Genomic DNA, 24,567 nt, shown 5'->3' on the forward strand with positions numbered 1-24,567 from the left:
CCCCAATTGGCAAGAAACTGAAAACATGGACTGAAGAACTGCTAAACCACTAAACAAAGCTTACTACACATCTCTTGGTACAACAGACTGAACAAGCAGCCTGTTGTGGCATATACTGATCAATAACGTAGAGACGATGTGAACACTAAACCACCATAATACAAGAATAGGCAAGAACATCTCCCAAACAGTTGTGAAACATCAACAATCCGAATCAGGCAATACTGAATCTTCCAAACACAGGAATGCAGCAATAACTCCAACTCGAAAATAGCAGAATCATCAACGACAGGAGTAAATGATAGCCTAAACTTCTAAGCCGGCTAACAATGCTACTAAAATCACCATTCCTCCAATAAGCCAACAACAACCAAATCTCCACAATAAACAAGCTATGCAATTCGGCTAGGCTAATAACAAGATGATCTAACCAAACAGAATCAGTAACAACAATCTCAAAATTGAAGAGAATAAACCTGGCCGAACTCATTGAAATTGGAGCTAGCTGAGTAGAAACCAACACCGAATTGTCCAATCATGCTGACAGCAGCACCGGCAGCCAACTCCTCCATGAATTCTTTGGTTCTAGACCTTCGAAATTGTTGCTTTGAACACTAGAAGATGTAATTCAGCATAATCAAAATACCATAATGCCATTTCAAACATGCTCAATGCAATAACTAGAGTTATGCAGTTCTGCAATTTGAGGACTTCTCTCCAGAATCTTGCATATTGGGAAAATCAGAAGAGTCCTAGAATCACAAAGGCAAGGGACATAAACCCATAGAATTGCATCAGCGGAGCCATCCTCCCAGGTAAGTACCCAGTAGGATTCTTCCATATAGTTTTTCCATCTATGACAAGTCCCTTAAGATTTGAGTCACAATGGATGAAATACAAATTATACATCCCAGTTCCTGAGACCGTTACAGTTTTTGTTGGTAATGTTGCTGCAATATCATCTTCACCAAACGAAACACCAAAGACTTGAGGCCACTCAGGGTTCTTGGTTGATGGGCGGTGAATGATTTCTCCTTGAATACAGACACCTAATTTTGCGAGATCCAGAGTACAGCAAACAACCCTTTGACCGCCGTAAGCAGAACCACAAATTTCCTCACGGTCTTCAACTTCGAAAACAATGGCTTGAACTAATCCTGATCCCTTAGCTTCCTTCGGCCTCCGAAATATAATCTTTTCAAATCGTATGAAAGAAATTTCAGAAGTAGAGGACTCGTTTTGAGTGGGAATGGAAGCGTATAATCCTTCACTGCCGCCATGGAAGACAAAAGGCGTTACCTTTGTTAATGAAGCTGACCCCATCGTACTGGTGACTTGAACCCTTAACTGACCAAATCAAAGCGATTGAAATGATGGTTACGAACATTGAAACTCCTTGTCGGTGTGTAGCCATTTCTGACTGAACTGAGAGCTTGGATTCCAACAAGTTGAGCGTCGGAGCTCTCTGTTACACAGAGAGAGCTCGACGGAGAACGAAGAGAAGGTTTGCTGTTTTTGAAGCAAAAATGAGATTGAGAGAGCTGAGCTACGAAAACGAAAAATGAAAGTGAAATCTAAAGAAATCGAGGCTTTCTCAGTTAGAGATTAACATCGAAAGCCATGAATTTCAGATGTGTGAGACGAAGAAGATGAAAATGATTTGAAAAATAAATTAGGATCAAAAATTGAACCTAAAGCTCTGGTACCATGTTAAAATTTAGGAGCGGAAGAACAAATTTGAGCAAGGCTTAATTTCATTCAACACAACTCAAATTACAAATCAAAGGAGATAGATACTTATACAAGTTATTGAAAATCTAACTACAGCAAAAAAAACTAAAGTAGGTCAAAGAGTGGTGATTTTGTGGAAGAGTCACCATTGGGAACCCATTCCCAATGGCGTGAGCAGACCAAAAACAAACAGAGGAGGTATGGTGGTGCATCTGTAGAGCATGGTGTAGTGGTTTCAATCAGACAGAGAAGAAGAAGCATGGTGGATGGCAGAGATTGATGTAGGAGATGGGCTGATGATGTGAAGTGAGTGGGCCGAGGCCCAAACCAAATTTTAACAATAACCACGATGAATTTTGAGCTGATCTTCTGCTATTCGGAGGTCGTTGCATTCTTCGCTGGTTACTTCCTAGCTGCTAGACGTTTCGTGGGTTCCAATATCAGAATGATCGATGCCATGCATATTAGGACGTCCGGCTGCTCTATCGAGGTTTACCTCCGTGGGGACTCGATGAGGGGTAGGTTATGCTGGTTCGGACTCTTATTCTCTACGGTTGTTGGTCATGTACCGGTGGAGCTCGTTGAGGTATTCAACCGTCAGTTCTGAGATTGTTGAGTTATTTTTTTCTTTATTTTATGTTTGTATGCCCCATAGTATAGGCCAGTAAGGATTATTGAGTTCTGTACTTTTATAGTTGTATTGTTTTTATTATGATATGTCATTAGTAATTTCTATTTTCAAATCTAGTTTATTCTGTGTTTGAAATCTTTCATTAGTCAATGAGGTAAAATAAATTTAACAACAATAATGACACGACCATGATTTAGTGGGTGCCGTGTAAAAGAAGCAGTCATTATTTTCTCTTCTAAGTATTAACGACGTTTCATGTTTTTGATCTATGTGCAAAACTCATAAAAGAAATACAATGATTACATGGAGAAATAACATTTAGATGGGACGTCAAAACAAAGAGAATAATAACAGTAAGCATTTATACAAGCCACGCTTTTCTTGAGGAGAGAAATCCCATTCTTAAGCTCCTTGTGTGTTTCAATAGAATGAGGAGAAGCAGAAGAACAACTGAATCGGCCACTTCTAGAGGAATCTAGAGATGGCCTTCTCTCATCAGATTCCATGGAAGCAACCCCGAAATTGGTAGAGCTTCAATCGGTCCATGAATGTTCTGCACTCGTGGAATAAAAAGAGGGTATTCCAGGCTGCATTGGGGAAACTAAATTCAGTCTAGCATGCTGGCAGAAATATTAGTTTCACCATTGAGATTACAGGACAACATACCTTTGCGAAGAAGGACAAGCATCCCAATACCATCGAACGATCCAACCGCTCATAAATTCGCATGCCGTCAAAGTTCTTGTTCGACCACGTGAATTCTGGTCCCAAGAACCCCAAATCATGCAACTGACAAAAACCAATCACCTTACGGAAAATTTCCATCCTGTCGTCGACCTCTCCCTTCTTTTCTTCCAAAGTCATCAACTCATTGAAATCTCCCCCAATTATCCATGGCAAAATTCCATGACTCAACCCGCCTCTCTTTTTTCGGGTTCTTATAGAAGTCGATGCACCTCCAAGCTTCATTGACAACACAATCAATATGACGAGCAGATTTTGACAGAATTCGTACCAGAATATCTTCCTCATTCCATAAAATCGCCAAGCCACCTCCTCTGCCTTCACAATTGACAGCGTAACAATTGGTAAACCCCCATCGGTATCTCACACTTTCAACTTATGAACTTGTGATTTTGGTTTCCGATAAGAAACCTCATAATGGTCGCTCCTTGCGCAATAATTGTACTACCTTTTAAACTGTAGTGGCCCGGCCAAACTCTCTGCAGTTTCAAAAGAAGAAACGGCAGATGCGGGCCTCCTCGCTCTCGTCCGCCGATCTAATAGCACTAATTCCAATGGATATGATTACACACTAACCTGGATGGGGAATAACAATCAATACTTTGCATGTTATAAAAAGATAAAATTGTAGTTTGTTCCTGAAGATCTAGCTAACACCGATTTGCAGTTGGGGATGGTACTGAAACCTCACTATACAAAAAAAACTCAGGACTTGGAAGATTTCTTAGGAGCAGTCAATCCTAGACCTTTCAATAAGAAACAAATCTCAGTTTTTTAGTTGAGAATTATTCCATGAATTACTATGTTTTAGGTTTGTTAACTAATTCCGTGCTATTTGTTAAAATTTGGGCTTGTTGGGCTTCTTTGCTTAATTGGCCCAAGTTTGTTCTTCTACAACTTATAGCCCATTCGGGTCAATTCATCATCATGCTATCCTCTGATTTTGCCGATTCAGTCACGCCAAAGCCACCACCATGCCGCTTTCTCTGTTCTTCCTGACTTCCACGCCACCACCATCACCACCATGCTTGCCGGATGTGTCTCTTTCACCACCATCCTACACAATCCTTCTATATAATGATGTATTTGGTTGTGTTAATAGAATGAGTTCAATTTTTCAGTATTACAATTCTCTGTATTGTAATCAAATTGTGTTGAATCAAATTTAGCTTCACTCAAATTTGTTCTTCCGCTCCTAAATTTCAACATGGTATCTTGAGCTTTAGGTTCATTCCTTTTGATCTTGGTTTCAACTAGTGTTCTTTCCGATCTGTGTTCAATAGCCATGGCTTTTGACGTCAACATATAAGCCTACCAGTCTTCGATTTCATTATGTTATTCCGTTTCTCTAATCAATCTCTGCTTTTTTTCTTTCTAATTTATCAAGTAATCGCTCTTTCGCTCATTACTCTCTTTCGACTCTGTGATTACTGATTTGTGGAGCTCCATTTTTCAATTTCGCTTCCAAGCAATCAGGATTCAGGAATGTTGAAATTTCCTACTCTGATTCCGAACTAGAGAATTGAATATGGTAGATCTGCGTCTAGTAATAGTAGTGATTTCATTTCTTGTTGGAGGTTTGGATGCTAGCGCTGGTGATGCTCAATTCGGCTACAGGGCCTGTGTGCAACAATGCGAAGAATCAGGTTGTATAAGGGAAAGGTGCTTTCCAAACTGCGGAGGTTCTCCAGATGATGTGTCCATTATTGCTCCATGGTATATACCAGTAGCTATTTACTCAAGCTGGAAAGAATCCGAAGCTTCCGTCGACGTCCACGCCTGGACTGAGTGTCCATTTGTACACCCTGGTGAGAACACAAGGAGGAGAGATCCTAGCAAGTATCCTTACACCTGTGTCTGGTTACCACGTTCCTGCAAACTATCTTTCGTATGTGTCGCCAAAATGTCCCTCATATGTGGGACTCTTGTCAGTGCCGACAGTACTGGTAGTGTTCAATTTTGGGACAGCCAGCATGGTACTCTTTTGCAAGCACACTCTTCCCACAAAGGTGACGTGAATGCTTTGGCAGCTTCTCCAAGTCATAATGGAGTTTTCTCTGCCAGTTCTGATGGTCAAGTTATTCTTTACAAGTTATCAAGGGAGTCAATTGGATCCAGCGAAGAAAAGCCTTCCGAATTGTGAAGAGAGTTGGTATCTTACTTCTATTTTTTTTTTCAAAAACAGAAATAGAGTATCATTATATTTTGCATTGGTCATATTTTGTCCTGCCTGGATTGATTCATCAATTGTTCACTATGTTATGCCTTGTTACCTTGTATGTTTGGGATATGGAGAGTGTTTGCTATGGTGCATATGGTTGTTTTTTGGCTGTTTGGAGCATGATACAGTTTATACCTACAGCCTCAATCTTACTTGCTGGTTGTTTCTACTTGAGAATGTATGTTGCCGATTGTCTTTTGGAATTCCTGGTCGATTGGGTTTGAAATGTATGCAAAGTTATCGATAATAGGTGTCTATCGGCTTCACTGGATTGCATCTTGCCGCCTCATGTGTTAGGTAATTATTTGATAGTAGTGTGTTAGGCATCGAATGGAAGGTTCAATAAAATAGGATAATGTGATCATCGAAGAATGACACCCCTGTTGTTCAGCTTCCTGATGCAATTTCCGCTACTACAATGATTGAAGCAAGTGTCCAAGTGTTTTGTTTGAAGCCCTTTCACAAGCTTTGTCAGTTTCGTTCCTCGACTTCTTCATATCCAAGCTCGGCTCTCCGATTTATCTACGTGCCAGCTTGAGGGCGGGTGTTAAAATTTGGGCTTGTTGGGCTTCTTTGCTTAATTGGCCCAAGTTTGTTCTTCTACAACTTATAGCCCATTCGGGTCAATTCATCATCATGCTATCCTCTGATTTTGCCGATTCAGTCACGCCAAAGCCACCACCATGCCGCTTTCTCTGTTCTTCCTGACTTCCACGCCACCACCATCACCACCATGCTTGCCGGATGTGTCTCTTTCACCACCATCCTACACAATCCTTCTATATAATGATGTATTTGGTTGTGTTAATAGAATGAGTTCAATTTTTCAGTATTACAATTCTCTGTATCGTAATCAAATTGTGTTGAATCAAATTTAGCTTCACTCAAATTTGTTCTTCCGCTCCTAAATTTCAACACTATTCATTATATATATGTAGATTAAAACAGGTTTGAATACAGAAATAGAGATTGATGAGTTTTCTTTTTCTTCTTCTTCCATAAACAGGTTTGAATGAGAAACTGATTGATTTTATGAACATTTGCCAAAATTCAAGTGAGTACTATATTATAGGACAAGAATTATGAATTGATTATATATCGACTCCCCTAGTACTCACTGACATTTAGTTAACAAATTGAACAGAAATAAAAAATATTCAGATTTCATTTTGTTTCAAGCATCGATAATCATGTCTCTTTATAGGTAGTATATGATAGTATTAGTTTCCACGCACTAGGTTGATCGATCGATGTCGATCGATGTAGTGTAATGTGTAAAAGTCCATATCTATATTTAATACATTCTTGCTCCAAAAAAAATATATTTAATACATTCGCACCGAGTTGCCAAATGTACTAAATTATACTCCTTATAGTTACTATCCCCACCATAATTATATGTCACGTGCATTTTTTATAAACAATTGATAAATAATTAGGGATCGTGGGAGTACTAATGAACTTTTAAGTTGTAGGAATTCCTTAACACATAAGAGTGTAAAGAAAGTTGTAGGAATAAATAACATATAGGATAGGAGTATAATATGACCGGTATTAATGGACCGAGTCGTCGTTGATGACTACAACAAGGACAAACCGATTAAGAAAAGTGTGAGCATTCATTATCAATCTCTAGGCCACAATAATATACTCCGTAGTCCAACTCCGACGGATCCGATCGATTTTTATTTTCTCAAATTCGGACCCTATTTGCGATTTGAATTTAATTTCTTAGTAAACATAAAAGTCTTAAAATTCCTCTTTTTGTTTTTTTCTTATTTGCAAAGAATAAATTGCATGTTCTCTGGGTTAAATACAAGAGAATTGTTATGTACGGAATTATTGTTGTTTCAATTCGAGAGAGGCACGAAAATTGTACTTGTAGTTAGTTAATCTCCTTAACCAACTCTGTATTTTATTGTCTTTTGTAACATGAACATCAAACATTCAAACAGAGTTTAATATTAACACACTAAAAAGCGATCACATTAGAGAGATTAAATGACAAAATACTCTTAAAGAGTATTTTTTTTTTTCATTTAATATAAGTAATACTAGTATTTAATGTCATTTTTGACATAGCTGTGTTTTAGAATTTATGATATTGATTAAAGATGAAAGGAAAAATACTTTCTTTACATTAATTTATATACATATTCAGTAAATAAATACATAAGAAAACTTTAATTCTACTGTTGAAGATTATAGCCATAAATAAGTATGCATGATTCAGCTAGCTAGGCACCATTTGCAAGGTGTTTCAGAGTTCATGGTATCTCAAAAGGAAAGGGAAAAAAAGTCAATGGCTAAAATAGGAAAGAACACAAACCATTTGTCTCCTTTAAGAAGAGATCGATTTAGTTAAAAGACACAATGTATTTATTATTGAATTGAACTAAAATTTTGGCCCGTACATGAGCCTTGGACCAAATTTTTTTAGATAAAAATTTATATTGCTTGGGCGTCATCTACGAGGTCGACGGATTGACCTTCCATCAACAAATTGTTTGGGTTGAGACCCTTGAATAAAAAATATTATATTTATACAGTTTTTCCTCATATGGGATAATTAGTACATTTTGAACAACTATAGATCTGATGAATAAGTTTTGAGTTTCTAGACAAAATCAAACCCAATCAATAAAAATCGAACACAATCACAATATATTAAACAGCATCCGATTTTTGTCGACAATTAATTAAATAAAAAATAGATATTCTTTGGTTGACGATGTACAACGCGTCATGCGAATCATATATAAAGAATTAATCACACTGTTTAAACAGAACTCCGACTAATGTATGTGTTTACTTTTCTGAAAAAAGGAAAACAGGTAATGCCATGGGAGTTGTACTCATGTACTAAGCCACGTATCAGATAGATAGTTGTTATGTATGTCATCACTAAACAAACTAACTAAGAGCACGCTACAGTCCTGTAGGTTGAAACGGGACGGTGAACAGAAGTACAGAGATCGAGCTCAGAGAACTCGATTTTGGTTAATTGGTGATTAAGATAATCGTGTTCAGAAAACTCGATTATGGTTAATCAAAATCGAGTTCTTTGTCTTTGACTTTGTAAAAAAACAAAACCAACATCATCAAAATCAAGTTCATAGAACTCGATTATGCAAGAAAATTTGCCACATCATAGAACTCGATTTTGCAACCAAAATTTGCAAAAAAAATAAAACAGACATCAAAATCGAGTTCATAGAACTCGATTTTGCAACCAACATTCCGCCACAATCGAATACAAAGAACCCGAATATGCAGACAAAAGCATGATCGAGTTAGCTGAACTCGAGCATGACTCGCAGATTTTAATAAAAAATTAGATATACACCTGATTAGTTGAATGTTTGTTTGTTGATGTTGATGTTGAATTTTAGTTGATGGTATGTATATAAAAACACTTCAGCGAAAATAACTCGATCAATTTATTTATTTTAAACGCATTTCTCTCATTTCATTTTTTGTTTAACATATTTCTATCAATTAATTTTTTTTAAGCGTCTTTTCATCCAATAATTCGTCTACGAAATGTCTTTTTTCTATTTGAATTTGTATTGGAAGAATTCTTTACAGTTGGTCGGTAATAAATTAGTGTGCCACGGTATGGCCGATTCACAATGTTTAATTGATCGTATGATGAGTTATGATGAATTTTTAGAATTAATGTATAATAGTGTCGGTATTCGTCTGGAAGAGTCGATGCAGTTGTATCTCCAATTTGTATACACGGACGACAACGGTGAAAGGCAAGCTCCTATAGTGATTCATGATGACGATTCACTATCGTGGATATATCGAATTCCGACAATTAGTCGTGAAATCTTCATCTCCGTCGCTCCAAATCAAACTTCCGCAGAAAAATCCGGATACCATAACGACGTACAATCAAGTAGGTCTCAGGTAGACATTTGCGATGACAAGGACGACAATGGAGTACAGAGTGACGAGAAAGAATTGTCAGGACTCCCTATGATTGAGTCGAAAGAAGATTGTGAGGAATACGAGACTTCTGACGACGAGGAATATTCTGAAGACGAGGATGACATCCAGCCTGTCGTAACACACGTACGACCTACTTATCACGTGTATAGCAACATGGAAGGACCTGACATCGTATCAAATCGCCGCATGACACCTCCACCAGCTAAGTACTCAGGCGACCCAAATTCGATAATGGTCGGAACAAATTTTAGTAAGGGCAAGAAAGAGATTAATGATGCGATAGCGAGGTGGTCTGCCCAAAGGGGAAGAGGGTATTACGTTAAGGAGAGTACCAAGAAAACATGGGTTGCAGAATGCCTTACGTGCAAGCCTGACTATTCCATAGAGCGACGTCACGGTATTGATTGCAACTGGAGGATCCGAGTTTCGTTGAACGACGAAACTAATTTTTGGAAAGTGGTTGTATGGTGTCCTGAACACAATTGCCACGGAGTAAATACCAGAGGCAACGACATGAATGTGTCACAAAGTCTTGTAGCCCACGTCATAGCGGACGCGATACGAGATAGTCCAAATTACGAGATAAAGAATATTCAGCGGGACGTCCAAAAAGAATACGACGTTCAAATAGGAAAGAAAAAAGCATGGGACGGTAAGAGAGTAGCGATGAAAATGGTGTACGGAGATTGGGAGTCAAATTTTAGGGAGTTACCCAGTTACATGAAAGCGCTTGAAGATTCTAATTATGGGACGAATGTTCGGTGGAAGTTCCATAAGGTGGACGGACGTGTACCTATGACGAAAAAGATTTTTAGGTAAATAATCGTACTTTTACATTTTTCCATTTGCTAAGAAATTTACACAACATATTTACTTCTGTACATTTATTCAGGTATGTGTACTGGTCTTTCGGAGCCACAAGAGCGACATTTAACCACAGTCCCCCGGTAGTTACTGTCGATGCTATGCATCTTCGTGGTGCATTCAAGGGAAAGGGTATTGTTGCGATGGTCCAGACAGCAAACGGAAAGATTGTGCCCGTCGCATATGCCATCATAGAAGAAAAATCTACGCACAGTTGGTACTGGTTCCTCAAAAACCTTAAGAAAATTGTTTTGAGGCGTAGGGTCACATGTATCATATCAGATCGTCGTAAGGGCGTCCTGGCTGCAATCGACAAGCTCGATGAAAAGTTTCCAGGTTGGGGAGTTCACAGGTAATGATAAAATCCTAGAATGACTAGGTTGCCATATCAATTTGAATTGATAATTTTTAATTTACCAATTTTTCACAGGTACTGTATATTGCACGTTCGAGCAAATCTGTTGTCCAAGATAAAAAAAACAAAAGGAGTGAAAACTCAAAGTTGGAACATCGGTACAAAGATTCAACAGCGTAAGTACCGTGCTGCATGGGAAGCTTTGCAAAATATAAGTGAAGCCGCTTGTACTTGGCTTCATAAACTGCCGATCGAGAAATGGACATTGTTCGGAGACGGATTCTACCGGTGGGGCATAACTACATCAAACAATACAGAGAGTTACAACAATGTGTTGTGTTGTGACCGTCTGCTGCCGATTAGGGCCTTCGTTCAGGCAACGCACGAAAAAGTTGTTAAAATTTTCGACGACGAGCGGACAAAAAGTCAATACTGGGGCAAAGTCCTTGCACCGATACATATGGAGACGTACGAGAGGTACAGGTTGCGAGCCAGAAAACACACGGTGAAAAAATTCAGATCAGATGAATTTAAATACTCCGTGAGAACTGCAATACGTGGTCCTGGGTACGGGGGAAACAAACATACGGTTCGATTTGGAGAGTGCAAATGCACATGCGGTAAATGGGAGACATACCGGATCCCTTGTTCGCATGCAATGGTCGTTGCGGCCGTAATTGAGTATGACCCCATGGATTTAGTTGCTCCGTACTACATAACGGAGGGATGGAAGCAGCAGTTCAGCGGTGATCTAAATCCCGTGGACGATGACCTGTGGCCCCGAAATCTAGGATGGCAGCTTTTACCTGATGATAGTCGGATGGTTCATCATTCCGGTCCTGGTCGGAAGAGATTTTTAAGACGAAAAGGAGCAATGGACTACGCCAATAGGAAAGGACGCAGACCACCGTCGTGCAGTCGGTGCGGCAGCTTAGATCATATCATCACTGGATGTAAGATAAGTCGCCCCCATCGGACAGAGTGTCGATAAACATGGTTTACGACCTATACGGACTGCATGGAAACCCATCTTCCGATGATGATCATGACGACGACGAATGATCGGACTTCTGTTTATACAATGTTTGTTTTGCTTGATGTTTGTTTTAACAATGCAGTTTGAGAATGTGTATGATTCATGAATAAAGATGTTATGCTATTATTAAAAATCAACAAGACACATTGAAAACCATATTTCATAAATACATATGATCGATTTTTAAAATTAACTAATGATGTCCATGTCCCCCTCTCATGTGTCTAGGATCACTACAATTCCCGGGTAACCTAGGGGGATTCCCTCTATTTTCACGCACTGGGTAACGCTGTCCAGGAATTGCCATGTTCGGATTCTCGTCACGTTGACCCTCGTGCGTTGATGGGACATATGTAGACGATCCTGCATAAAATCCAAAACCTAATTCGGTAGGTGAACTCGTATGAGCTCCGAAACCAACACGGTTCGTATCATCGAGTACCGGTGATTGAAACTGGGGAAAAAGTTTTGTAGTCGGATACTCACTACTCATGGAATGGCGACGCCCAGTTTCGAGAAAATCGCGCTCAATTGGACGTGAAAGACACTGTAGATCATCTAGGAGTGCAGCCAATTCTTGGGATGCAGGATAGTTGGAATATACCGGAAATTGCGGAGGAGTCACTGATGCGTGTGAACTTGATGCAAAAAAATCATATGACAATCCTGGGACGAACCCCTGGGACGTATCAATTGCGGATTGGCTATGCATCATCTGCGGAACCACCTCTGGTGGTGGAGGAGGAGGTGTTTCGGCATGCGGAGGAGCGTCATCTGCGGCTCAATGCCCTCTACGGCGGGCCGCGCGCTCCCTAGCATGAGGCAAGTCGTGTCCTTGCGACGGGTTCATCTGTGTGTATCCTTCACTCGATCCAATTGTCGGATCAGAGATCTGTGTACCCGTAGCAAGACAAGTATCCGTTATCTGTTCCGCGGTCCAGTTGGAATATACATCATTCTGGTGGCCGCCCCTTCTAAATATTCTGCTAAGCGTACCCAACTGCAAACAATTATAAAAAACCAAGTAAGATTTATTCAGGATTGAATTTACTTCAAAAGAATTAATGTATTGATGTAATTAAAATATACGTACCATGGACCGTGCAACAGAAGTGTGACCAAGGTAACCGGTCGTACGATGCCTACGACCGGGGTCTTCGACAAAGTGGACGGTCCGCCTGTTGTACCAATCGAAATAGTCGTTGTCCACCGTGACCAACCCAACAGGCATACCGTGGACGACGTACTGTGCCTGCATGTTCCAGTGGTCAAGGTATGCGGCGTGCTTTTCAGCCCAATTCCTACTCTTCCATGACCTCCTCAATGCTTGTAGACGACGTTGAGTTTCTCGATCAAGAAGAGGGTCTGAGGGAATAGATTGCACCAATCCGAACTGCCGCATTACCATATTTGCTTGGTGTGGCTCGACGATATGATAGTAATGGAGATAGGTCACAGACCCCCAGATATCATGTCCTGCACGACACCTGTCTGGAAGTGTGTTATACCTTTCGTCGTAGAGCGTCCAATCGAACTGAAATATTAAAAATTTAAAATTGGAAGTTAAGGATTACAGTAATTTACGAACTACAAATAATTAAAGTGACAAATATAAGGATTAAATGATTGCAGCTTACATCGTCAGGGCCCAACCAAGACAGTTGATCCCTGATTGCCACAAGGCTGTGGTTAGCCACCTGTGTTTTTTTTAGATACCTACTCCACCTGCATCAACAAATTAAATGTCAATACATTATATTACAATATTGGGAGGCAATAACATGATAAGAATAAGGAATTGAAATGATAAATCGGCGTAAGCTTACCTCGCGGCCAATGGAAGACCAACAATTGGCGCTACATGACCACGACGAAATTCCGGCCTCACCCTAGCGATCCTCTCCCAAGCCCATGTATGGATGAGGAGCCCACATGCATCAATATCTCTAGCCTCAAATTGTGTAGCAGTAGACAACTCGCGGTACGTTTGGGCGAGAAGGGCGCTGCCACATACATGTACATCCTCAATATTAGTTAATAAGAACATATCTACATGTGTGCTTCTCTTATCACAGAACAAGGAGCCGGCGAGCAAATAGGCGACGAAGCATCGGACCCTCTGTAATGCCTGAAACTGTGTAGCCGGGATAGACTGGTTAAATGTGTTAATATGGTCATGTAGGCTAATAAGGGAAACTTTCGACTTCTTTATCTTCGGAATGAAGCCGAACAACCTCTGACAGAATTCTGATGGATCCTGGGGTATCCCATCTGGTCCTGTGACCGGATCACCATCCACACGTAGACCTAACAGGACATCCACGTCCTGTAACGTAATGGTGGCCTCTCCCATGGAGAAGTGGAATGTGTGCTTCTCCGGCCGCCAGCGCTCAACCAATGCCGTAATTAAATGATGGTCATATTGCACTTTACCGATCCTGGAGAACAACCCGAACTCAAGCCTGTCGATTTGTTCCCGGACGCTGTCTGGACAGTAATCCACGTTCCCCAGTAAATCTCAGATAAACCTATCGGTCCTTCTGACAGACAACTCCTTGTCGTACATCGATTCGTTGCGAAAAATATGATCAGATCGGTGGTGCGGCTACATCCACAGAAGATCGTTCAGTTCAGGTCCCTGCAACACCCACGAAGTTCTCTGGGGTTCACTTGATGTAGACGCCTCCATAATCTAAACGTGAATAAATATTAGTAAATTATCCAGAAAACAAATTCACGCACGTTGTTTAAATAGTAAATTACTTACTACTCTCTCCGTCTCACAATACATATTTTTTTAGACTTTTAATTTTTTTATTAAAATAGATGACTCTCATGTACTACTTCCGTCCCTAAATAGATATAATTTTTTTACATATAAATTATATGAAAAGTTTTATATCTATTTTGAGATGAAAGTAGTATAATTATAATCAAAATATGTTAAACTATCTCTTTCATCTTATTTTTTATACCAATAACTTAAAAAACATATCGCGGAACGGAAAAAATACTATTTTATTTTAGAAAAGTAAACTACGTAATTCGTTTGAATTTTATTTTTAGCCATTTAAAAAATATAATAAATCCTTTCGTTACAGATTTAGAATTTAACAAAATAAATTTTCATAAATAATATATAATGTATCAATTAATTAAATACTCCTAACAATCAATATTACATTCATAAAATAATTTAATCAAACTACTGCTCCAATCCAATATACAACCATATATAAAATTTATATTAATAGAAATATAATACAGAAATATCGAAACAAAAATTCAATAAATAAATAATAAAAATTAAATTTATTTCATTTTCTACTTTAAATATAATAACATGTAACGTTTATTTACGAATCATAAAAAAAAATATAGAAGAAAAGAAATCATACCTTAATTATCGTGGAACAGGATGAACGAAAAATCGAAGAAAATTGTATTTCGGTGAATTTTGAGACGGAGAAAATTTTGTGAGTATAGAAGAGAGTTTTCGCAGATTATTACTACCGGTTTTGATTTAGCCGGAAAAAGCTTTCATAGGGAGATAGGTTTGGGACGGAAAAATTTTATGGAGAAATTTTTGAGAGAATTGTGTAAGTGAAAGAGAGAATTGTGTTGTAGCCGGTTAATATAATCGATGAGATGGGTAAGAATACAAAACTTTATCCAAATGAAATCTTGCATGTAACCCGGTGTGGACAAGTGGTGATCGGGGGTTATCACATGGAGCATAATCAGTTCCTTGTACTCGATTTTGGAGAATTTATCCAAAGGAAATCCATGGTGACATGCCCGGTGTCGACACCTGTCGGGTTATGTTGGAAAAAAGCAAAGTCGAGTTTTCTGTCTCCGACTATGGTCAAAGTCGAGTTCTCTATTTTCGGTTTTGGAAAATCGAGTTTTGTGTTCCCGACTATGGTCAAAGTCGAGTTTTGTGTTCCCGACTATGGTCTTTCCCACAAATTATGATGATGTAATGATGCCCTAATGATGAAAAACGAAATCAAAAAACTCGATTTTCCTCTTTAATCTAGTTAATTGTAGTTAATTGTATGCTCATGGTGATTAGCAAAGCAAGATCGAGTTCTGTGAACTCGATCTCCTTATTTCTCTCCATCAAATGCAAAACACCACATATTATGTCTACCTAATTTAATACAAAAATATATATGTAATTAACTGAACTAACTAAAGCCTTTATAATAGGACTAGTAAAACCACCGCCATCATTTTAGTACTCATGAGTTGTAAAAACTCCAAATCACAACAATACTAATACTACTAGTATTGATTAGAAGAAGAAGGAAGGGTTTAGCTTTAACAATGGCGGCTAGCCATCGAAATAGGGGTGGTGGAGGTGGTTTAACATTCAACATGCATATGTGTGGAGAACAGAGAATTGCCGAACAGATTTCGAGAGATGGAAGCCATTTCAGTCTAACAACTTCAATCTTGCCGTCACTCGGTGCTCGAAGCAATCGTAGAAACAAGCTTCGGAAATACATTATATCACCCCATGATCGTAAATACAGGTTTCTATTTGTCAATTTCCCTTTTTTGGGTTAGTTTGTAGTTGAATTTTTCTGTCTTCGATGGAAATTGGAAAAAAAAAAATCCATAATTGTCCATTTCGGGAGAAATTCTTTGGTGGACATGATGTGACATGTACGCTTAGACGCTCCTATTTCGGTACATGCAAAAGGGATTTGGATTTTTAAAAAGTTAACTTTTTGATTACTTGTTGTGGTCCAAAGTAGACAAATCTTAATTTATTCATTGTTAACAATGTCATCCTTGCAGGATATGGCAAACGTTTCTTATTGTTTTAGTGGCATATACTGCTTGGGTTTCACCATTCGAGTTTGGATTCCTACAGAAGCCAGTGAAAGAACTTGCCATTACCGATAACGTTGTTAATGGATTTTTTGCCATAGACATTATCCTCACTTTCTTTGTAGCTTATCTTGACAAAACCACATATTTACTTGTTGACGAACGAAAAAAGATTGCTTGGAAGTATACTAGAACCTGGTTGGTGCTTGATGTCATATCCACAATCCCATCCGAAGTTGCTCAAAAGCTTGCCCCAAAGCCATTCCAATTTTATGGCTTATTCAACATGCTTCGCCTTTGGCGTCTACGAAGAGTTAGCGCTCTTTTCTCAAGACTGGAGAAAGATAGGCACTTTAACTACTTTTGGGTTCGATGCACCAAACTTTTATGCGTAAGTATTTACTCTCTCTGTTACGTGTCGTAGTTTGAATTTTAGTAATTTCAAACTACGACACTTAAAAAGTATTTTGGGTCCATGTTTGGTTATGCATCACCTCATCTTGATATAAGAATTTGGCAGGTTACGATTTTCGCCGTACACCTTGCTGGATGTTTTTACTATCTTATAGCTGAAACTCATCACGACCCTGAGAAAACTTGGATCGGAGCATCACTCGGAGATTACTTCATTCAGAGAAGTGTTTGGATTCGTTATGTGACTTCTATGTATTGGTCTATTACAACCCTGACGACAGTCGGTTATGGAGATTTACACCCGGTGAATTCAAAGGAGATGATCTTTGATATATTCTACATGCTATTTAATCTCGGATTGACTGCTTATTTAATTGGTAACATGACCAATTTGATTGTCCATGGCACAAGTAGAACCAGACAATTTGTAAGTAGTGAGTAGAATTCATCATGTTTTTAATGCTTATTAGTAATTGTTTAGAGTCTCATTTTACTTTTTGAATTAGAGGGATACGATACAAGCTGCGTCAAGCTTTGCTCAGAGGAATCAATTACCTCATCGGCTGCAAGATCAGATGCTAGCACATTTGTCTTTGAAATTTAGGACAGATTCGGAAGGGCTACAACAACAAGAAACTCTTGACGCTCTTCCTAAGGCTATCCGTTCTGGCATTTCTCACTATCTTTTCTATTCTCTTGTTGACAGAGTTTACCTGTTTAAAGGCGTTTCTAATGATTTGCTTTTTCAGCTGGTAAATCTACTAATACTAACAAAATCTATCAATTTTCTATGAATTTTGTATTTTGTTCATAAGGTTTGAACTTTACAATTTGTTTATGAAAAATAATTTTACAGGTCTCGGAAATGAAAGCTGAGTATTTTCCTCCTAAAGAAGATGTGATTTTGCAGAATGAAGCCCCAACAGATTTCTACATACTCGTCACTGGAATTGCTGTAATATTCCAATTCCAATTTAACATTCTGTTGTTTATTACTTCCTCCGGAAATACTTGTCACTTTTCCAATGTAAATTATATAGGAAAATTACATAGGAAAAGTGGCAAGTATTTCCGGAGGTAGTATTCTATAACTTAGCTTTTCATTTAAGTGACACCTACTAATTCATTATTCTTGACAGGAATTTCTTTTTCTGAAAAATGGAGTCGAGCAGGCAAGTTTTACTGGTTAAATAATGATAAATATATAGCTTTCTGAGTAAAAGGAAAAGTCAGCTAAAAGTATATAAACTCTAATTTAGGTGGTTGGCGAGGCAACAACTGGAGATGTCTGTGGAGAAGTTGGCGTTCTTTTCTATAGGCCACAAGTGTTTACAGTCCGAACCAAGCGATTGTGTCAGCTACTCCGACTGAACCGAACCGCGTTCATGAACATTGTTCAGGCCAATGTTGGAGATGGGACCATAATCATGAATAATCTCATTCAGGTGATAAAATCATTCAATTTGATTACTTATCTTAGAAGTTTTTTTAAATATTTCATATTGAGAATGCAGCATTTGAAAGACTCGAATGATCCAATCATGGAGGGAATTTTGTTGGAGATGGAAAACATGTTGGCTCGTGGTAAAATGGATTTACCTCTTAGTCTGTGCTTTGCCACTATCCGAGGAGACGACGTGTTATTGAATAAATTGTTAAAACGAGGCCTTGACCCGAATGAAGCAGACAACAACGGACGAACATCTCTGGTAATTATTAATGAAACTCGTCCCCAAACTTTCAAGTTTTGTTATAATTACATAACCCTTTGGTATAATTCATGTTGGTAAATAATCAGCATATAGCAGCATCCAAAGGAAACGAGAATTGTGTGCTTCTTCTACTGGATTTTGGGGCTGATCCTAACAGCAGAGGTATCATATAATAATAATAAAACAAATTAAAATAACTATTTACAGGGTAGTTCTTTAATTTTATACTAGTAATAATAATTCGTACTGAATGCAGACTCGGATGGGAGTGTACCGGTATGGGAGGCAATGCTACATGGCCATGATCATGTCGTTAAATTATTGATGGACAATAGTGCAAGCATAAATGCTGGAGATGTAGGTAACTTCTCTTGCATGGCAGCAGAGCAGAACAACTTAAACCTCCTCAAGGAAATTGCTCGTTCCGGAGGAGACGTCAACTGTCCTAGAACAAACGGAACGACAGCGTTACACATCGCCGTTAGTGAAGACAATATCGACATAGTCAAATTCCTGTTAAATAAAGGAGCCGACATGGACAAACCAGATATTCACGGTTGGACCCCAAGAGATTTAGCTGAACAACAGGGTCATGAGGACATAAAGGTCATTTTTCAAGCAGCGAAGACCTTGTCACCGCCTAAAATCCTCAAAAGGCAGCGTAGTACTTATTTTCTTGGCCGGTTTACTAGTGAGCCAGCTATATTACCAGATGGATCATATAATAAATGCCAACAAAAGCCAAGACGAAGGACAAATCATTTCCATAATTCACTATTTGGAATGATGTCGTCGGCTGCAGCGAAATCCGGGGATTCTCCTCGTGAGGGTGGGGGATTATTTTTCTCGAATAGTGATTCGCTAAGGGTGACATCAGATAATAGTAGTGGTAGTCGTCAGAATAATCCTGCTAGAGTGAAAGTTAGTTGTCCAGAAAAAGGAGAAGGTTCAGGGAAGCTCATTTTACTTCCTGGAACATTCCAGGAGCTACTAGACATTTGTGCTAGGAAATTTGGCATATCCAACGTTAAAGTTCTAAGCAGTGATGGAGCTGAGATTGACGAGATTGAAGTGATTAGAGATGGTGATCATCTAATTTTCACTAGCGATATTGCAAATCAAGAGGCTTGCATCCCAAGTTTCACGGAAAATGAGAATTTGTAGTTGTCGCTTAGATTTCAAGTATACCAGGTTGTGGCACATCAGAAACCTTGCTTTTCAATGAAGTTTTGGTTCCCAAAAGCAACCACTTTCAAACCCACCGATGATTGTAAATTCTAGTCTGGCGCTTAATGCTATTTCACTTTCAGAGAGTTTCTTTTCTTTGACGGAAAATGACAATTTGTAGTTGTTGCTTAGATTGCAAGTAATGCAGGTTCTTTTTGTTTCTTTTTTCACTTTAGGTGCTTTCTTTTTCGTACGTTTTCTTCAGACAGAATCTACATTAGGGAATAACAGTTATAGTATTGTAATAAATCACGCACATCAAATAGTATAAAACCCTATAGTTGATTGCATTTAGTACTGTTCATTTTTTGCAAAACCATTGAAATTATGAATGTTCATTGTTCTCTATCCTCTAACAAAATTTAAATACGTTTAGCTCTCTTCCATTCATCTTTCTTCACCAAACATTAGATCGAATCGTTCAATTTCACTCTCTCGCTTATTTTTTTCTCTGCAGAGATCTAACCAAAATCGCGTCTCAGCAAAGCAAGCTCCGACCTGAGCGCGTTTCATACTGGAGAAAGCAAGCGAACCTCTTCTCTGCAAGACCTATTTCGAATTCAACACTGATATCTTTGGAGTATGATGACGATTTTGTCATCGGTGTTTCATATTTTGGGCATTGATTCATAAACTTTATTAATTTCATGTTGTGAGTTTTGTTAATTGATTCATATAATCCGTTTTACAATCAATCTAATAGAGAGTATAAAGCTTCAAGAAAAACTAATATTGTTATGATCAGGACGATGATTTCGTCATCGGTGTTTCATGTGTTGGGTATTGATTCATAAACTTTAATTTCATGTTATGAGTTTTGTTAATTGATTCAAAATCCATTTTGTTAATTGATTTAAATAACTTTTTTGTTCCTGATATCACAACTGAATTAAACGTCAGATTGAGAGCCAAGTAATTTGAATAGTCATATGTAAATCAGGCACTAATACGAACGTTTGTCCAATGCTTCTAATATCTTTATCATATCGATGTGCTTTCAAATGGTAGCTTTAGTTTTTTTATTTGCATTTGTCACTTTTATATGATCTTGCGTTGATGTTAAAATGTGTTGACATCTCTAGATGATTTAAACTGTTGGTGGTGAAGGTTTAATGATCAGTTAACGTTGTGCTAATGAGTAAGTGAGGTTGTGTATGTATACCTCCGCAACGTTGGTCGTTGTGGATGAAACTCATGATGAGCATCTGCAACAAGTTCTCGAAAATATTATGCTATGTGTTACTTTTTTGTGTGTGTTCAAAGGTTCACTTGATCTTTCTTATATTTCTCATCATGTTGTACCATTTGTTTTAATTTTTCTGTGCAGGTTGCTTTCATTGGATGAACTCAAACTGGAGGATCAATGCTTCAATTCACAGTTAACACCACATAGCTATTGTAAGTTAGATTGAGTGATTGCTTCATTATTTATTCAGCTATTGTAATCATATATCATTATTTTTATTGCTAAATCTGAGTCTAGCCATGGCCTAATTAATTGAGCCCCATCATGAATGGATTTTTTTTATTTGAATAAGGAGGTGGTCGGGATTGTGGGAATCTTTTTTTTTTACTGTGATATTGAAAAATTATGAAAGATTTGATGATTTTTTCGGTTGTATGTCATTCTATGCGATTTAATTTTGTTACTTTTTATTTCAAATTGAATGGCCTTTTCTTCTCATCGCTTGAACGGTGCAACTACAGATTCATATATCAGTGAATTTTTTTACTTGTCTTTAGAGAGTATCTTTGTTTTGTCTCTGTTGTTCGTTGTATAAGTTGTTGTGGTGTTTTCTTTCACAGGGAAGAGTGAGGATTCCAGCATTTTTTTGATAGACAATGTAAGTGTTACGTTTAATTTTCGTTTGATTTATTGCAGATGTTTGACGTTTCATTATATGTTGTTGTTCGTTTCCTCATTAGATCTGGAAATTTCTGCTTTTCAATATCCTAATTGTATGAACATATATTTATGCTTTGCAACATACTGTTGATAAAAATCATGATCGCGCCTTGAGACTGGTAAAAAAAAATTATTTTTTTGTAAGCACATATATTCCAATGTCAGAATATATATTTTCCCATCTCAAATTCATGATTTTTATTTGGCTTTCCTTGTCTGCATAGACAATCATATCATATGGGAGGTTTGTTTCTTCTAAGGTCCCATATCATCTCAGTAACATTTTGTTGTTTATGGTGAATGTAGGGAAATTATTAAAAGTCAATTATTCCTTTTGCAAAACTTGTCACGAATGAAAAATGGAGGATAAGAGTTAGGATTATCCATGGTTGGGATGCAAAATTTTCGAGGATGAAAGATATTTTAAACCTTGATGTTTGGTTGATGAACGGGTCTTCTCTATTCTTTTATGGCATTTGAATTTTGAAGTGTATTTTATTTTACATTATGCAGTTTTTGCTTACAAAAAAAAATAATTATTGGCAGGGAGACTGTGTTGAAGCGACCTTAACATAGGGTAGATTGTGCAGCCTGCAGATTGTTTAAAAGAAATCAACATGGTGGTTATAGTTAGAATTTGCTAAAAAATGGTGGTCTTTCTCATAAACTTTGAATGTCAGAATTTAGCCATTTAGTTGCTAATGTGATTGTAATGCTTTTTGTCTACATAATACATTCTGTATTTTTTTCAATTTTTGTCTACTATAGTATTTCGAACTCCGCCATTGCACGGTCCCAAGCCCGTGATGAAAAAGGAGGAGAATTGCGGTAGGTTGGCGGCCAGCGTAAAAATAGCCAAATCTCCATGATATGAATCCTACAATATATTCCTTGGGGCGTAACCTTAGAAGCGACGCGCTGTATCGGATCTCGGGTACATCGATAAATGAGCAAGGGTTGGGGTCGTCGTCCTCACCGAGCGACGTGCCATGTCGATGCTCGAATATGGTGTTAAATGAGCAAGGGTTCCCACACATTGCGGAATGGGTGTAGGTAAAGAAGTTAGTTCCATCGCATACTGAGATAGAGGGTAGAAATATAGGTGGGCATAGAAAGCATAGGAGGGAGGGTCATGAGAAAGTAAGGGAGGTTAGAGTGAGATATAGAAAACTAAGATTAGGTAGCTGGAATGTAGGTACTCTTACGGGAAAGTCATTGGAGATAGCGGAGGCGATGGAGAGAAGAAAGGTGCACATCCTATGTCTTCAAGAAACGAAGTGGACAGGTCAAAAGAGTAGGATGTTAGGCAAGAGCGGCCACAAGCTATGGTATTCTGGAAAAGATAAGAACAAGAATGGAGTCGGAATAGTAGTCTACAAATCCATCCTAGATGATGTTATCGAGGTCCAAAGATATGGAGATCGTGTAATTTGCATCAAGCTCATGATGGGAAAAGATGTGTTGCATGTTATCAGCGCTTATGCTCCTCAAGTAGAGTTGAGTGATAGCATCAAACAGGACTTTTGAGATAGTATGGATGCAATAATGCAAAGCATCCCAAATGGTGAGAAAGTCATCATCAGAGGAGATCTTAATGGACATGTGGGCAAAGATCGTGACGGGTACGATGATGCTCATGGAGGATACGGTTATGGGAGTAGAAATAAGGAGGGAGAGTCCATCCTCGACTTCGCTTCGGCATATGACTTGGTGATACCAAATACTTGTTTTCAAAAGAGGGATTCCCATTTGGTGACATTTAAAAATGGTAGAAATCTAATTCAAATAGACTTCTTCCTGACACAGAGGAGAGACCGTCAGGAATGTAAGAATTGCAAGGTATTACCGGGTGAGGCACTTACGACGCAACATAGGTTGTTAGTGCTAGACACAAAGGTAAGACAATGGAAGCAAGAGAAGGGGAGGGATGATAAACCCAAAATCCGTTGGTGGAGTCTCAAAGGAACCAAACTAGAAGACTTCAAGAAGTCCATGATGGGTGAAGACGTTTGGAGACTAGATGAGGATGTGAACTCTACGTGGGAGGCGATGGAAAGGTGTGTTAAAAGAGTTGCTTCCTCAATGTTAGGAGTCTCCAAAGGCAAAGGAGTCGCACCAAGAGGATCTTGGTGGTGGGATGAGGCTACAAAAGGAGAAAATTAAAGAAAAAATAAGGTTTTAGGAGCTTGTCTAAATCTCAAGATGCCAATGCTTATGAGAGATATAAATTGGCAAGTAAGGAGGCAAAAAGGGCGGTCAAAGAAGCGAAGAACAAGTTCTTTGACGATTTGTACGAGAAGTTAGATACTAAAGAAGGAGAAATGGATATGTACAAAATAGCCCGACGAAGAGAGAGGACTAGCAAAGATATTAATGGGATAAGATGCATAAAGGATGAAGAGAACAAAGTTTCGGTGTCCGATGTGGATATCAAGTTAAGATGGAAGAATTACTTTGATAAACTCTTCAATGGTGCCCAAGAAGAGCATATTGAGGACCCTCCTCTAGAGGTAGATGGGAGGATATGCTATCTAAGAAGGGTTCGCTTTGATGAAGTAAAAGAAGCGTTGAGGAAGATGAAGAATGGAAAAGCATGCGGACCGGATGATATCCCTATTGAGGTGTGGAAGTGTCTTGGGGATATAGCTGTTGTGTGGTTGACAAGACTGTTTAACAAGATAATGGTCTCGTGTAAGATGCCAGATGCTTGGAGGAGAAGCACGTTAGTTCCAATCTTCAAGAATAAGGGAGATATTCAAGATTGCGCAAACTACCGAGGCATCAAACTCATTAGCCACACTATGAAGTTATGGGAGCGGGTTATTGAGCGTAGAGTGAGGTCTACCACTACAATATCCAAGAACCAGTTTGGATTTATGCCCATAAGATCGATTATGGAGGCAATCTTTCTTGTGAGGAGCCTGATGGAG

The 24,567-nt window shown here is 38.5% G+C and overlaps 3 protein-coding genes and 1 pseudogene across 3 annotated transcripts; 2 read left to right on the forward strand and 2 right to left on the reverse strand.

Annotated features, from left to right (window-relative positions):
• Positions 1–585: 585 nt before the first annotated feature.
• LOC139883528 (uncharacterized) lies at positions 586–1,414 on the reverse strand (annotated as a pseudogene).
• A 7,591-nt stretch (positions 1,415–9,005) lies between these two features.
• On the forward strand, positions 9,006–11,626 carry LOC139883529 (uncharacterized). The gene is made up of 4 exons (XM_071867692.1): positions 9,006–10,099; positions 10,177–10,500; positions 10,579–11,456; positions 11,622–11,626. Exons 1-4 carry the CDS (start codon positions 9,006–9,008, stop codon positions 11,624–11,626), a joined length of 2,301 nt encoding a protein of 766 aa, XP_071723793.1.
• Positions 11,627–12,320: 694 nt separating this feature from the next.
• Positions 12,321–13,892, reverse strand: LOC139883530 (serine/threonine-protein phosphatase 7 long form homolog). Its single transcript, XM_071867693.1, has 4 exons — positions 13,366–13,892; positions 13,177–13,264; positions 12,633–13,073; positions 12,321–12,539 (listed from the first exon to the last, which is right to left on the reverse strand). The coding sequence occupies exons 1-4, from the start codon at positions 13,890–13,892 to the stop codon at positions 12,321–12,323; spliced, it is 1,275 nt and encodes a 424-aa protein (XP_071723794.1).
• Positions 13,893–15,925: 2,033 nt separating this feature from the next.
• LOC139883531 (potassium channel AKT1-like) lies at positions 15,926–23,164 on the forward strand. The gene is made up of 14 exons (XM_071867695.1): positions 15,926–16,077; positions 16,346–16,769; positions 16,899–17,219; positions 17,299–17,544; positions 17,649–17,747; positions 17,932–17,964; positions 18,052–18,237; positions 18,307–18,501; positions 18,591–18,666; positions 18,761–19,664; positions 20,189–20,311; positions 21,059–21,129; positions 22,406–22,482; positions 22,691–23,164. The coding sequence occupies exons 1-14, from the start codon at positions 15,926–15,928 to the stop codon at positions 23,162–23,164; spliced, it is 3,381 nt and encodes a 1,126-aa protein (XP_071723796.1).
• The last annotated feature ends 1,403 nt before the right edge of the window (positions 23,165–24,567 follow it).

Source organism: Rutidosis leptorrhynchoides, unplaced genomic scaffold (assembly GCF_046630445.1).
Source record: "Rutidosis leptorrhynchoides isolate AG116_Rl617_1_P2 unplaced genomic scaffold, CSIRO_AGI_Rlap_v1 contig413, whole genome shotgun sequence".
Classification (NCBI taxonomy): Eukaryota; Viridiplantae; Streptophyta; class Magnoliopsida; order Asterales; family Asteraceae; genus Rutidosis; species Rutidosis leptorrhynchoides.

What these genes read in the sequence shown, in the direction of transcription:
- LOC139883529 (XM_071867692.1), top strand. Translation starts at nt 9,006, where the DNA reads ATGTATAATAGTGTCGGTATTCGTCTGGAAGAGTCGATGCAGTTGTAT. An exon ending in ATGACGAAAAAGATTTTTAG is followed by an intron (nt 10,100 to 10,176) that starts GTAAATAATCGT and finishes ACATTTATTCAG; the next exon opens with GTATGTGTACTGGTCTTTCG. An exon ending in CCAGGTTGGGGAGTTCACAG is followed by an intron (nt 10,501 to 10,578) that starts GTAATGATAAAA and finishes AATTTTTCACAG; the next exon opens with GTACTGTATATTGCACGTTC.
- LOC139883530 (XM_071867693.1), bottom strand. Translation starts at nt 13,892, where the DNA reads ATGGGAGAGGCCACCATTACGTTACAGGACGTGGATGTCCTGTTAGGT. An exon ending in CTTGGTTGGGCCCTGACGAT is followed by an intron (nt 13,074 to 13,176) that starts GTAAGCTGCAAT and finishes TTAATATTTCAG; the next exon opens with TTCGATTGGACGCTCTACGA. An exon ending in CTTCTGTTGCACGGTCCATG is followed by an intron (nt 12,540 to 12,632) that starts GTACGTATATTT and finishes AATTGTTTGCAG; the next exon opens with TTGGGTACGCTTAGCAGAAT.
- LOC139883531 (XM_071867695.1), top strand. Translation starts at nt 15,926, where the DNA reads ATGTGTGGAGAACAGAGAATTGCCGAACAGATTTCGAGAGATGGAAGC. An exon ending in CAAGTAGAACCAGACAATTT is followed by an intron (nt 17,220 to 17,298) that starts GTAAGTAGTGAG and finishes TTTTTGAATTAG; the next exon opens with AGGGATACGATACAAGCTGC. An exon ending in ATGATTTGCTTTTTCAGCTG is followed by an intron (nt 17,545 to 17,648) that starts GTAAATCTACTA and finishes ATAATTTTACAG; the next exon opens with GTCTCGGAAATGAAAGCTGA.